At 45.3% G+C, this 15,754-nt stretch overlaps 1 protein-coding gene across 5 annotated transcripts in view; it reads right to left on the reverse strand.

Annotated features, from left to right (window-relative positions):
- Window positions 1-1,884: 1,884 nt before the first annotated feature.
- The window catches only part of stox2a (storkhead box 2a), a 61,211-nt gene continuing 47,341 nt past the window's right edge, over window positions 1,885-15,754 (reverse strand). For 4 of the 5 annotated variants that reach the window (XM_076989526.1, XM_076989527.1, XM_076989528.1 and 1 more), the window contains exons 2-4: window positions 13,055-13,207; window positions 6,537-9,024; window positions 1,885-2,642 (exon numbers count right to left, since the gene is read on the reverse strand). In XM_076989526.1, the coding sequence (XP_076845641.1) occupies window positions 2,441-2,642; window positions 6,537-9,024; window positions 13,055-13,207 (2,843 nt within the window). In that variant the 3' untranslated portion in view covers window positions 1,885-2,440. The remainder of the gene's footprint in view (window positions 2,643-6,536; window positions 9,025-13,054; window positions 13,208-15,754) is intronic. The other variant, XR_013125046.1, reaches the window with a different exon arrangement.

A 15,754-nucleotide genomic window follows, 5' to 3' on the forward strand; every position in this document is an offset into this window, starting at 1 on the left:
AGCACACACAACCATCATCGATCAGGACTCGTGCACAGATGATGTCAGAGAATGTAGTATGGGTGCAAAATAACAATAAAAGTATATATATATATATATATATATATATATATATATATATATATATATATATATATATATGAAAGAAGAAAGAAAAAAATTACGATCCATTGTTTCATAAGGTGGCATTTGACAGGTTTATACACAATTGGCAGACGAGTAGAAGACTGAAAAGAAAGTAAATTCAGATTGAAGTAGAGCACTCTATGTTCCAGGGTCCACTGCTGCCATGGAAACATTCAGAGAGCAGACTGATAGCACTGTGTCCCATAGACAAACCATCCCAGTCTGTGCCTGCTCCCCCTGCCTTACACACAGGTGGTGGAGGTAGCTAGTTATGTGTATTTATGCAGAGGATTGGATCATGTTTGTGTGTGTGTGTGTGTGTGTGTGTGTGTGTGTTGTGACAGGGAGTGTGCATTTGTGGTTAATGTTTTTAAATCAAACAACACATGAAGTCTCAGTGGAGAGAATCTTCCTGATATCACTAAAAAAATGAAAACCGTGAAGAACAGGAGGAACGTCACATAATAGCACCAGCCCCAGTGCTGCGATCTTCCTCACCATGGTACATCATCATCCTCACCACGATACAGTGTCTCCCTCTGACTCCCTGTCAGCTTCAGCTAAACCATGTGAAGCGCAGGATGGGCCCGTGAAACACTCACAGCCAAAGTGATCCGAGTCGACACGGCCAGACGGCGGCGGAATCTGCAGCTTCTACAACTCAGGTGTCTGGAGTACTGAAAGAGGGCTTCGTCTGTAGCACGTGGCAACTCTGAGTACGACCTGATCCTTGAGCTTTGTTTTAAAGGTCCAAAAAAAGATCTTTGGAGCAAATGCATCGAACCTAATTTCATCTCACCTAATTCCATCACATCTCCTGCGTCACAGAGAGCATCTGTGCAGGTTATGAGAGGATGTTCTTCACACCCTGTAGAGGAGTCATACTTTCTACTGGATTCATTAAGGGCTGAGATCCCATCAGGAGAAAGGTACTGGGTAAAACACTAGTTCCCTGTGCAAAAAAGTCTAAAAACCAAATGAAAACAATGAATGAGAAAGAGGTCTATGGATTCAACTCAAGTAAAAACACATTTGAAAGTAACCGTCCTGACAGAGCAGCGATGGGGAGAGATCTTGGCACCCAACCAGACGACGGGATGACACCTCTGAGGAATAGTCTGAAGCGTTCTGGATGATACCGACCCAACACCCCTGTTTCTGTACTACACAGACCTACACGCAGCTTCAGAGAACATCTTCTCCAACCAGCGGTTATGGCCACAGACTCAGGGGGCTCGGGCGGGGGGCTGGAACCCTCTTTGCCATCCTCTCAGGAAACCAAACATGAAGCATGAGCTACGAAGCTCAACCAAGTTAAGATAAAGCAACATTACGCAGACCCTTCTAAATAAAGATAAATAATGCGCAGTGTTGTCCACAAAATAGCTTTTATCATTCTCAGAAAGCAGAAGTGGTGAAGTGGGTCCTGAGTAGCATGACTCTGGGCTCATTGATGGGGGTTTCCCTCCTAAAAGAGTAACTATTCATGACCTGAGATTAAATGTCAGTTAGAAACTTTAATGAAATAGGTAAACTCAGTGAGAGATGTACAGTGACACACATGTTACACTTGTATCTGCTTTGCCCTGTGTGGGTTTTAACTGAAAAAAAGAACAGTCCTTGTTTTTCGCTAAAAGAATCCTTTAATCTCAGAGTAAATTTTTCTTTCTCTGTAAGTCAATCTAAGCACTATTTATTTTTATAAGCATGAAAGTATGACTCCAGTTCTTCTTATTACTTTATCAACAGAGCTAATGGTGTTGTGAAGAATGTCTTTATTTTTGGGTTTATTATACAACATTATGAATCATGAATTTAATGTTGTTAAATGAGATTTAATAACAGGTTTCTTCCGTAAGTCATTACCACATTTTTCGATTTCTTTACAACCATGTTTGTGTCAGCAGCCTTGTGTCAGAGTGCAATCTTATTCCATCGGCAGGATGACGTCTTTTATCCATGACTGAAAAAAACAGTTGTTATTACTGAAAAAAAAAATACGTTAAGAAAATAACTGTTGATTCAAACTGGAGAATTTCCTGATTAATCGCTTGTCAAGATAAATCATGTCATGATTCATTTCCTTTTTTGACTTTTTTCCTTTTTTCATTTTTTCTTTCCTTTTTTTTTTTTTTTTTGCTGTGACTTTTCTTACGCTGTAGGAACAGTCTGTGGAAGCCATACCTGTGGGTCTAACAGTCCCCGTGTAGTTGTGTGACATCACCACGTGACATCACCACTCCCCGCCACCAGCACACCCCAATCTTTGTAGATCACGCCACCTCTGTGCCCATTTGGATGAGCACCACCCGTGTCAGACGCTGGTGATGGAGGCAAGGCAGTTGGGAGACTTCTGCAGTTTCTCCGCCTGTGTGGTGGGGGGCTCGGGGATGCCGCGGAAAGTGAAAGGGGGTCCGATACTCGTGCTGCCCATGTGTGCGGGGCTCAGGACCGGGTTCTGCCGCCGGTTACTCTCCACGATGCTGGAGGTGTTCGACGCCAAGCTTTCCCGGGTGCTGAGAGCGGAGACATAAGTGAGGGGATGAAGGAAGAGAGGCAAGAAGAAGAGATAAGAGTGAAGAAAACTGATGACACCAGTTTGTTAAACATCAAAGCTTTCTCTGTAAACCATTTGTACTATACTGCATTTTTTCCCTACTCTGTATATGTGTATTTTATAATTCCTATTTCCTATCAGCCACATCATTACAACCACAGCCAGGTGAAGTGAATAATGTTGAATATCTCATTACTGACACCTGGTGGACAGGTTATGCAGTGAGTATACCAGGAGTTCTTGAAGCGGATGTGTTGGAAGTGAGAATAACAGGCAACCATATGGATGTGCAGGCATAAGGAGTGACTTTGACAAGGACCAAATTGCAATGTCTACACGACTGGGTGTGAGGATCTCCAAAACAACAGGTCTTCCCAGTAGTGCTGGTTAGTACCCATCAAAACTGGTGACCCAGTGACCCGGTGACCCAGGCACATGCTCTTTCGTCTGGTTTGATCCAACAGAGCTACCATAGCAGAACTTTCTGAAAAGGTTCATGCTAGCTGTAACTGAGAAGTGTCATAACAGGTGGAGCATTGCAGCTTGCTGTGTTTGGGTCTGCGTAGCTTCAGACTGGTCAGGGGGTCCGTACGGCGTGTGACCCGCGCTGACCCCTGTTCACTACTAAAAGCACCTACAATGGGCACATGAGACTGGGAACTGGAACACGGAGCAATGGAAGATGGTGGCCTGGTCTGATGTGCTGCGTTTTCTTTTACATTGTACAGAGCGACTGTGACGTGTGCATCACTCTGCACCTCATCACATGACCCCCCCCCCCCCCCCCCCCGCCCCCCATTCCGGAGCTACGGAATGACATCATCACTGATTTGATGAGTCATCCCGTTATCCAGAAAACAGTAGAAACTTGCATATGTCTGTGTTTGTGTAGGCGTGCAGAAGACAACTAGACAACTGACAGAAACAGGAGAGCTATGACGTGTTCAAAGATTTCAGAAGCTCCAAAGCTGAACTTCAAACAACCACTTTAGTTTTCCTCTGCAGACAAGCTTCTGAATGACATGAAACTCCCATAATGCCTTTCAGGACTAGTCACAGGTGAATGGTGTGAACAGTCAGGCTTCAATAGACCTGAATGTCCCGCAGAAACCCAGCCCAAACTGCCCATGACTCCTGTCCTGCAGAAACCCAGCGAATACTGCGTGGCTGTTACGTGAAGCATGCATCTTCATGATGAGTGGATTTCCAGGTATTTCTGCTCAGGCATGAGTCAGAACAGCAGCGTCAGATTTGCAGCATCAGTTCAAAACCAAGGTTACAAAGTCTTGCTATTTGAAACAAGTGGCATAAGCACTGACCTTAACCTGGGTTGATGCAAAACCTCATGAACCCCCCATCTGATATCAGAGAGACATAAAGAGAACTGTCTGCTTTCTTGTGCAAAATACATTCACTTGCTTGGAATGAGTCATACATGCCCAAGGAGTCTATTTATAGCACCTGAGACAAGCCCTCACCCTGTCGTTCATAAAGAACACACATGCATACATTCACGTGCACATACACACACACACACACACACACACACACACACACACACACGCATGCACACATATGTGCACACACACAACTCAGGAAACCCACTCACAACGAGATTATGTCAGCTCCTGGCCAGTGTGTTTAACACGTTTCAGTTCAAACATGTTCAAACATCTGGACATGATGATGGTTTATTTATGCAACATGTTGAGAAGTGTTTGCAATAAGATAAGCAATATTATGGAAAGAAGGGTCACCGTTCACTAAATGTTTTAGTCAGAAAGGCTACAGGAATGCCAAAATGGTAGTTTCTTTTCTTTTAAATATTACATTTATAATGTTTTCTGATTAACAGAGTTCAGGATTTGCTCATCAAAGAAAATCAACAACTTTACCTGTTTTAAAAGCTAATGAAATATTTAGATGCAAATTAAAACCTTATTTTTGCTTATAGTACTTATAGTCTAATTACTATTTATTTGTTTATTATTTATTTATTAATACAATCCATATTTGTTGCATATCTAGACTCTAATCGCTCTTCCACAGAGTACATTCTCCAGAAGCCCCATTTGGTACTCATCCCCCAATTACTAAATCCACCTGGGTCTTATTTTCTGCCCTATATACAGGTGCATCTCAATAAAAATAATTTATTTTTTTTAGATTCTTTATACTTTATTTATAAATTCAGGCAAACAGAGTGATCTATTTCAAGTGTTTATTTCTGTTAATGTTGATGATTATGGCTTACAGCCAATGAAAACCCAAAAGTCATCTCAGAAAATTAGAATATTATATAAGACCAACTGAAATGATTTTTAATTCAGAAATGTTGGCCTACTGAAAACTATGTACAGTAAATGCACTGAATACTTGGGCTCATTTTGCATGAATTACTGCATAAATGCGGTGTGGCATAAAGGCGATCAGCCTGTGGCACTGCTGAGGTGTTATGTTAGCATAGTTGCTTTGATAGCAGCCTACAGCTCATCTGCATTGTTGGGTCAGGTATCTCTCATCCTCCTCTTGACAATACCCCATAGAGTCTCCATGGGGTTTAGGTCAGGAGAGTTTGCTGGCACAGTGATACTGTGGCTATTAAACCAGGTATTGGTATTTTTGGCAGTGTGGACAGGTGGCAAGTCCTGCTGGAAAATGAAATGTCCATCTCCAAAAAGATTGTCTGCAGAGGGAAGCATGAAGTGCTCTAAAACTTTATGGTAGACGGCTGTGCTGATTGTGGTCTTGATATAACACAGTCCAAGGTGTTGTTTTCAGACGAAAGTAAATTTTGTATTTGATTTGGAAATCAAGGTCCCAGAGTCTGGAGGAAGAGTGGAGAGGCACACAGTCCAAGCTGCTTGAGGTCTAGTGTGAGGTTTAGTGATGGCTTGGGGGAGCCATGTCATCAGCCCCAAGTATTGAGTGCATTTACTCAACATACTTTTCAGTAGGCCAACATTTCTGAATAAAAAATCTTATATAATAATCTAATATTCTAATTTTCTGAGATGACTTTTAGATTTTCATTGGCTGTAAGCCATAATCATCAAAATTGAAATAAACACTTGAAACATTTGTCATGAATCTATATAATATATGCATTTCATATTTTTGTATTGATTTACTGAAATAAATTAACTTTTTGATGTCATTCTAATTTATTGAGATGCATCTGTATGTTTTGTGTTGTTGGTATGTTGGTATGGAAATCTTGGTTTGTCTGGTATAAAAGTCATATCTCATTCCTTTTTCTGTAGTAAATGCAGAACCACACGTGATCCGCAGGCAGGATGCATGTACTGGATCTTTGAAAACAAAATGGTTTGCCATAATAAAAGTTTTGCACTCATTGTAAGGACTTACTGGCTGGGAAGTCATCTGTGGTAATGCACTTTTTCACAATATACTCCAGACCACACACCTACACCATCTGCATAAGTCTGCTGTCTCACTGCACAAATGTTCTGGCTCACTGCACAAGTCAGGTGGCAAGTCTGCACAAATCTGGTGTTTCACTGCCCAAATATGGCATCTCACTGCCTGGAGTCTGGGTTCTCACTGCACAGGTGTGTCATCTCCCTGACCAATGCTAGGCCTACACATCTACCATCTGAATATTAGAGGCAGATGACGTAATTAAACTGTAGGATCACTCGACATTGGATGTCTCTGATGCTTATAACAAATGTATCTCATAAAGAGTTGGGCATTGAAGAAGGTGAAGGAGAGTGCAGGCATTCCAGAATTTCCTAAATTAGATGCTACTTGCGTCTCAACATTCTATTTGGAACAGAGATGCGTAACTCGTGTTCTTGGCTTTGTCCGACCCCTAAGTGTGCAGGCTTACCGTGGGGAGTTAAAGCCGCTGTCTACAGTCACACTGCTACTGTCCATGCTGTCTAGCCGTGCGGAGTGCGCCGACTTCTGGTTGCTGGTGTTCTCCTTAGGGCTCAGCAGAGTCAGGTTGGTCTCGAATTTCCTCTGTAGATCACGCTCCTTCTCCCTCTCCAGCAGCCACTGCATGGTCCCGTCCCCAACACCACCCCCAACCCCACCCTCTCCACCCCCTGCCCGCCCCTTGCTCTCCACAGGGGCCTCCTCTTTAAGGGAAGTCTCTTCTACCTCCTCCTCGTCATCGTCCGACACATTGTAGTAGTCAAAGCCGGCCTCCGACGTAGAGGGGGCCCCGTGCTCTGAACCTGTTGGAGGTGGTGCAGATGGCGAGGAGGTGGAGTTAGGTGGCGGCTGTGGCTCAAGGGTATCGAGAACCTCCGACGACTTCATGTGCGGGGTCTTTCGCAACGTGCCCGACTTTGAGTACCCACTGTCCACATAGCTCATGGTCAAAACATTGTGTGGCGGTTTGAATAAAGTGTCCTTGCTGAAAATCTCTTTCCTCTTATCCACCCCCACACCACTGCCACCACCACTGCCACCTCCCCCGCCCCCGCCCCCGCCCCCTGGGTCGGCATTGTGTTGATGCTGTATCAAGCGTCCGTTGGACATGGGCTCGGGCGTTTGGCTTGGCGTGGGTTTACCTGAGCCATTCTGGCCCTTAGTTGAGGAGTCCTCTTTGTACTCCAAGGGGTGGGGGGAGGGGAGGTGCGGTGTCTGCCGGTCAGCCGGCGACCCCTTATGGATCCCGTCCGACGGCGTTAAAGTGTCGTGGTCTGATTTGCCCAGTGGCAATGGGGCAGTAAGGATTGTTTCGTTCGACGTATTGCACTGAAAGTAGTCGTCTGCCAGGGGCTTTGGCGACAGAGCCTTTAGGTCAGTGTAGGCTGGCAGGCTGTCCCTGCTCGTGTTCCGCTCCAGAGGGCCCTCCAGGCTCATCTTGCCCATGTCAGGCACGGACATCTCCGAGCTGAACTTGGCAGCGGAGAACATGATGCGAGAGTAGTGGGACGTCTTTTGCGAGGAGGCTCTCAGCGTCCCATCGTCGGTATAGTACCGGCTGCGGTGGTCCGGGCTACGCTCGTACTCCTCAGGAGTACCCAGCGTGGAGCTGCCACCGCCCAGCGGACCCTTGGAGTTGTCCATGGATCGGGACCGCTCCTTGGCCTTGTCCGGCCGATCGGTGCGGGACTTGCGGTCCTGCGTGTGGCTGTGGCTTCGGTGCACGCGAGAGTGGGAAGTGCCGCGCGAGGGCTCGGGGAAGGGCATCTCCGTCCGCCGCTTGGCCAGCTCCCCCGATACGTCCCACTCAGGGGTGACGGGGAAATAGGACTCGGCGATGTTGGGGTTGCTGTGGACGAGGTACGCCCCGCCGCTCCGGCGCTCCACCGTGTACGTGCCCTCCCGCGGCGAGCGCACCAGCGAGTGACTGAAGAAGCGGTAATCCCGGTCCAGGGCCATGGCGGCCAGGTCCAGGTTGGAGCCCCCTGACGCATCTCCGCGAGACACGCGAGTCTTGCTGTGAGAGCGCGACTTGCCGTGCGGGAGGCGTCGGTGACCCCGGCTGCGGCGGCTGCGTGAGCTGTGCTGGGCGGCCGAGTTGGCCTTGCAGCGCTGGGCCCGCTCCTCCTCCAGACGCTTCATCACGGCCGTGTGCCGCGCCACGTTCTCCACCGTCAGGTCCGGGTTGATGCGGCGGATGATCTCCATCTCCACCTCCCGGGGAATGGCGGCCGCCGTGGGCGTGTCCTCGTCCCGCAGGGGCCACTCCTCTGGCGGGAACTGGGCGGAGAAGGTGGCCAGCTGCTTCGTCTTGTCCTTCCTGAAACTGAGGCGGAAGAGTTTCAGCCCGAACTTCTTGGATTGCCTCTCGCTGCTGCCCCCGACGGTCCCCTCTCTCTTCTTGGTCAGCGTGTCTGTCTTGTAGGAGAAGGAGGGGTTGGTCCTGCTCTTTTCGGGATCAGGTGCGTGCAGGGTGGCTGGCGGGGGCGGTGGGGGCTGAGGGTATGAGGGCGGGTCCCCTTTAGGCTCCTTAGGGGACTTCCTCTGAAGTGTGGTATGATTGCTGGGCACTTCATCACGGAGCGAGTTGTACGAGTCGCAAACATTCTTGTGGTTGAGCCTTTCCCGGACACCCCCCGACGTGGACGGCGTGATTGTGCCGGACTGGGGTGACGTACACTGCTGCTGTGATGACTGTTGCTGTGACGGCTGTTGTTGTTGTTGTGGTTGTTGTTGTTGTTGGTGCTGTTGTTGGTGCCGGTCCGGATGCCGATCATCCAGGTGGTACCATTTGCTGTTGGTGCGGATGAGGGAGGGGGTGATGAAGTAGGTCTGCGGGGTAACAATGAAGTAGCCCTCGGGCGTGGGGTAGATCTTACGCTCTCGCACCAGCATGTTGAGAGTGTGCCGTAGGATTTCTGCACTCGGGGTGGGTACACCTGTGGGAAGAGGCCAAAGCACACACATCACAGTCTGTTTGCCCACACACACACATCATGAATGCATAATCCATAACAGCTGCTTAAAAACATAAAAGAGAGGTGGTTTAAATAGGTTCATCAAATAGTTTTTCCAACACCATATTCCCATTTTTAGTCATTAATTCACTCTGAACGTCATTTGCTTTGAACAATAAGAGTGAATTTCTGAAACATTTCTTAGGGGCAGGAAAAGAAAAAAAAATGTAAAAAAAAAAAAAAAAAACCCTCATGGGTTCATGTTGAGGTTAACATTACACCGTGTAAGTGCAGTGTTGGCTAAGGCAGAAGTAAGAGTGATTAAACAACCAACAACAACCGAAAGCCAATCAAAAGGAGCGCACTTTGCATGCTGATATCCACAACCACCAACATACCCACCAATCACAGCACACCAGACGTTACCTCATCTTTCATCACTGGGTCTCTAAGCCCCTCAATCTGATAACAGCTCTAAAACTGGCACCCCTATTCTGACAAAACGGATCCTCCCTCATACGATTACCTCACATGAGGAGCGTGTTTCTGTGAAACCTCCTTCCCTTGAGACGGCAAATGCTTCAGAGTGCATCACTGAGTGCCCTTACAGGAGATGTCTCCACTGTCTCTGTTACCTGAGCTACAAAGACAGTGGCCACTGTTGAGGAGTTTACAAGACTATTTACTTTACAGTTGGTGTGGAAAATTACCTGTGATCATTAGAGGTTTTTAAATATTAAACTTTTAAAAAATATTTTTTAAGATCATCATGGCCTGTTCCATAGCAGATTAGCCTGGCTGTTGTATTTAACGAGTTGTATATAAAGAGTGCCCGCAGGGTCGTGACGAGGCTTGTGGGTATGTGACTGCAGCAGACTAGACCAGCTCCTCTGAAGTACACACAACCTTCTCTTTTTTCCAGTCCTAATATTACCTCTATCAGCGTTACCACACACACATACTCACTGAAACAAGTAGGATAAAACAGAAGATAAGCTGTAACTAGTCAGGGTTAAGTGTTGCCTGCCATTACATCATACCCTGGTAGTTGCCATAACAACATGACGCAACCATGGAGACTCTGCTCTTTTTCTCCACCCCCAACCCCCCACTTCCTTTCCTCTGTGTGAAGAGGAAACACAGCACTCCTCACAGTCAAGTTTGCACACTCTGCACTTTGATTGGTCAGTTTCTCAGAGCAGAGATATGTATGGTTCGTGTGTTCAATGTTCTCACTGGCTGCATCTTGGGTGGTGAGTCCTTTACCTACTGCAGTCTCAACACTGCAGCAGGGTGAAGTGAGTCCAGACAGTCCTTGTCTAACAAACTAGCACACAAGCTCTCGACTTCAAACAACCACTAATGTCAATGTCCTTGAATGATTAACAGTGGAAATACAGGATGAAGATTTTCCACAAAACTGCCTCAGCTAGAAAAATATGTATGCTAACGAAGACTTCTTACAGTTTTTGTTCTGTTGCATGAAAAATCATGAAAACCCATAGTTTTTTGAAAATGTTTTAGTGCATTGATAGAGAGAGACTGCATATGTGTAGCATAATTCTGGTTTTTCAAATCTATGACTTCATAGAGTCTGAGTTCATGCTCAGTGAACCATGTACTACCTTACGTTTCCAGCAGATGGCGACATACAAAACACAACATCCATACAAAGTGAGACCAAATCATGTAAGATGCCAGGGCCGTTTCCATAGCTTCCCTATTTTTCTTTTTTGCCTTTTCTGTCCTGTTTTATCTCATGAGAGAATCTAGGAATAAGTTAATGAGTTGAAACAGTTGTTAATCTGTTTTTTTTTACACCTGTAAAAGCAGCATCGGACATGTGGTGTCTGGACACTGCGGTGGTTTCTATGTTCTGGTCATCACAGAGTTTCTTCTTCTTTTTCAGCAAAAGCTCAAATCTCAGTTCAAACCAAGGAGCTTTCACAGTGCTCATGGTTGCACATGATTCAAACAGCCCGGACTGGACTGAGGACTCTTTAACAGGAAGAAAGCATGCACTCATTTTCCTGAGTGACAGGCGCTACCCAACATTAAATGGACCCCTAACAGAACTCTTTAAAGGGGGTTAATGGGGCTTTGGTTTGGACAAACTTCCCAGCAAGAACAAAAAACCATGCGTGACCATGTAAAAGTGATCACACACACACACACACACATACAAACGCAACCCATAAAGCATTGACTACAGGAATTGATGTCTTAAGCAACAGGACAGAATATCCTCCAAATGATCTAAACACACTCACACAATTGTTCTCTGCCTGGTCATTTCTACTGTCTTGTCATTCATGTTAGTTTAAAATATGCTCAAAGTAATGACAAAGTGCAGGGACAATGACCATTTTTCTAGAAAAAATGTTTACACAAACAAACCCAACTGACGCTTGTGTGCAAGCAAGCAGCAGAGTCTTCCATCAGCCCTGGTAGGACATCCAATCACCAGCAGCCCCAGAGGGACATCCAATCACCATCACCTCTGCTAGTCAAGTCAGAGTGACTCATGTGACACTGTTCCACTGAGCACTGACTGGCAGTGGTCTGGTTTCTTCTGTGTACTGTTTAAACAACTCTTTAAATGAGGTAGGAAGTGTCATCCTAAGGGGTGGTCACTCTCCAGGGTGCTGAAGACCAGGTGAGAGGCTAGCTTCAGCACCTCTGTCCCCTGGCTTGAGAGAGCTGAAGTTCATAATTGGGAGCTGAATTAGGTTAGCCAGAAAAGCTGTGAAATTACAGTTCAGGGGGGTCAAAACTGAAACACACAGCGGACATGTGAGGAAGATGATGGTGGAAATGTAAATTCCAACTTTATATCTTGCTTATCAAATATGTGAGCTTGTATAACCCCAAATGGTGAAAACTGGCCTAATCTACACTGATCCAGCTTCATCTATCAGTTTGATGCTAAATCATTTTGATGTTGAAGGCACCAGTTTTGAGGCAAACCAGTGTTGGTAAAGGCCTGTGGTCCTCCAGAAGCTAAAGTCTGATGACAAGCCCACACTGCTGTGTGTGTTTGGACTCTTCACTGTGGTTCACTCTGGAGTGATTTCATGATGCTATAATGAACTGGTTGAAAGTTTTTTTTTTAAACACTGTGTCCATCAACCTAGTGTGCTGTCAAATTAGCACCAAATCAAGCAGAAACTGACTGAAACTGACAAAAAATGTAATGAATTATGTGGATTCATTGAGGTATGCGTGTGTCTGTGCTTGTGTGTATATACAGCCACACGTGTTTGTGTGCTTTTGTGAGTGTGTCATTGAATATGTGTATTTGTGCATGCAAGTGTGTGTCCTGAGTATGTGTTCTGTCTGTTTATGAACATGTCAATATATGTGTTTGCCTGCATGTGTGTGTGGGGGGGGTTATGAGTGTGTGTGTGTGTGTGTGTGTGTGTGTGTGTGTGTGTGTGTGTGTGTGTGTGTGTGTGTGTGTGTGTGTGTGTGTGTGTGTGTGTACCAGTACCAGTCAAAAGTTTGGATATACCTATTCTTTGTTTATTTTTAGCATTTTCTACATTACAGTAAAAACACAAAACATACCAAACCAATGAAATAACACATATGAGATTATCATCTGATAAAGAAACATTGACTATCCTAGATGTTAGATTTTCCAGTAACTCTCCTGTACTCTGATGACATTTTTGCACACTCTTGGTGTTCTCTTAACCTGCATCATGAAACAGGCCCCCGTGATGCTTCTCCATCAGTCCTGAAGACATTCTCACACACGCACACTTGTAGGGCAAGGAACTAGAGTTCTGAAAGAAAACTATTTGCTGGGTGCATCTAAAATTGTGTGATTTGAAAATGAGTTCATATACAGGCTAACAAATATTTCCTAAATTATATTTGTCTTAGAAACAAACATAAACCTAATCCATAATATTAAAATGTGTGTGTGTGTGTGTGTGTGTGTGTGTGTGTGTGTGTGTGTGTGTGTGTGTGTGTTTGTGTGTGTGTGTGTGTGTGTGTGTGTGTGTACCTGGGAAGCAGGTGGTAAGGTGCTCCATCAGGCCATCCTGTGTGACAGGTTTGCGGGCAGAGTTCATGGCTGAGATGGCCAAACACAGGATCTCACCAAGAGGAATGAAGTGAGACTGGCTAATGGGGGACATGCTGATGGGAGACACATCACCTACAGAGAGACAGACAGAGAGACAGACAGACAGAAACAGAAAGCGCAATATTTAGTACTACTGTTGTGAGATGCATCCAGCTGGTATAATATATTAGACTTATACCTACAAGAAACACCATATATTTGATCAGAACAGTGTTACAAGATATTGCAGGTATTTAGCAAATGTAAAAGAATGGTCATAAAAGATCATAGACCATCTTGAGCAGAGAGGACTGGAATTTAAAAAAGGGTCAAAGCATCTTTGCACGCATAGTTCAGTGACAGGGACAGTATCAAGGTTAACCAGAGAGAGAGAGAGAGAGAGAGAGAGAGAGAGAGAGAGAGAGAGAGAGAGAGAGAGAGAGAGAGAGAGAGAGAGAGAGAGAGAGAGAGAGTCAGTCTGTGTGTGTGTGCATGACCTCAGACCGATGATTCAGCATATGGTCCCATTTTCCTGAGTTGGCAGAAACACTCTCAGCTACAGTGAACATGTCAGTATTGATCCCCCAAAACACACAATCTTGTATTGGATTTATAAGGAACACTGATCCCGGTAAAACTCAACACACCTCTACGAAATCAAATGTCAGGGAGATTGAATTTCATTACTTCCCTATAGTGTTAAAGAGATTACTCTAATGTGTACTAGATAAACTATGGTCCAGAACACCTAAGCAAAAGAATATCACATGTCATGGCAACAGGATTATCTAAGAACATGGTTAACCTTTAGGCTGAAGCTGATCATGTGAGTGGCTCTAACCCCTGAGAGCTGAGACTAAGCACAACAAAGAAGTCCAGGTATCCTAGAATGCCAAATGGCTGGTGCCAATGTCTTGTGAAGATTTCAATAATCCAGGTCAGGAAGTTGTTTTATTAGGATTATCCTGAAGCCACTTATCTGAGGGACTCCACCAGATCATCAGGGTTAGTAATAGTGTTGACCCACTTGTTTATTTCTGTGAATACAATGACCGTACTCAAAGCCAAAACTGAACTTCATCACAATACGTCACTGCACAGGCTCTATGTCCATGTTTTCTCAGAAACACTCCAAGACATACTGACAAAATACTGAGTTATCATGTATAACCAGCACTATACCAACAACCAACTGCTACTCTCTGTTTACTCTGGTAGTAGCCTGTAAGAGACCTACACTAAATCTAACCTGAGAGAGAGACAGCACCTACACTATCTCTAACCTGAGAGAGACAGCATCTACACTAAATCTAACCTGAGAGAGACAGCACCTACACTAACTCAAACCTGAGAGAGACAGCATCTACACTAAGTCGAACCTGAGAGAGACAGCACCTACACTAAGGTGGGGCATTAAGGTGACTGTGGGGCAGTCATGGTCTGGTGGTAGGGAACTGGTCTTGTGACCGGAGGGTCATGGGTTCCATTCCCAGACCTGAGGCCATGACTGAGGTGCCCTTGAGCAAGGCACCTAACCCCAACTGCTCCCCGGGCGCCGGGCTAGGGCTTCCCACCGCTCTGGGCATGTGTGATCCACAGCCCCCTAGTAATCACTAGTGTGTGTGTGTGTGTGTGTTCTAACTGCACAGATGGGTTAAAAGTGGAGGACAAATTTCGATTGCGGTGTAAAAATCACAATTGACAAAAATACGGCACATTTTTAAAACTCTAACCTGAGAGACAGCTCCTACACTAACTCTAACCTGAGAGAGAGCACCTAAACTAATTCTAACCTGAGAGAGAGACAGCACCTACACTAACTCTAACCTGAGAGAGAGCACCTAAACTAATTCTAACCTGAGAGAGAGACAGCTCCTACACTAACTCTAACCTGAGAGAGAGCACCTAAACTAATTCTAACCTGAGAGAGAGACAGCACCTACACTAACTCTAACCTGAGAGAGAGCACCTAAACTAATTCTAACCTGAGAGAGAGACAGCTCCTACACTAACTCTAACCTGAGAGATAGAGCACCTAAACTAATCCTAACAGAGTGACGCTTACACTGATGTTAACTTAGTGCTGGACCAGGTATAGCTTTAGGAAAAACAAATAATTAGACAGACAGACAGACAGACAGACAGACAGATAGACAGACAGATAGATAGACAGATAGATAGATAGATAGATAGATAGATAGATAGATAGATAGATAGATAGATAGATAGATAGATAGATAGATAGTCCAAGTCTTTGCTGAGCTGAAACCAGGAGTGTTAGGTTAGTAAACTGCACAAGCTTGCGGTGTGGGTGTGGCCTGGACAGGAATGGGTAATCAGTGAGCCAGGCTTAACAGTACAGGAAGGGAATCACATTAACAAACACTGAAGAAGTAGAATCAAATCAGCTGGAATGATTCTGAATCACTGAGTCACTGACTCATCTGAATTCTCAAGTGGCTATACGAATGCCCCTCCCTCCATAAAACAGGTTACAGACATACAACAAACATACCACCGGCACGCAACTACGGCAATACTACGACCCACGGACAAGCTCCGCAGCTCTTCATTAAGCTACACGCATGTTTGTAAAAAGGTGCTCACTGATGGTTAGAGGCAGGCGGCTCCCGCAACCCC

Source organism: Brachyhypopomus gauderio, unplaced genomic scaffold (genome assembly GCF_052324685.1).
Source record: "Brachyhypopomus gauderio isolate BG-103 unplaced genomic scaffold, BGAUD_0.2 sc68, whole genome shotgun sequence".
In the NCBI taxonomy this organism is placed as follows: domain Eukaryota; kingdom Metazoa; phylum Chordata; class Actinopteri; order Gymnotiformes; family Hypopomidae; genus Brachyhypopomus; species Brachyhypopomus gauderio.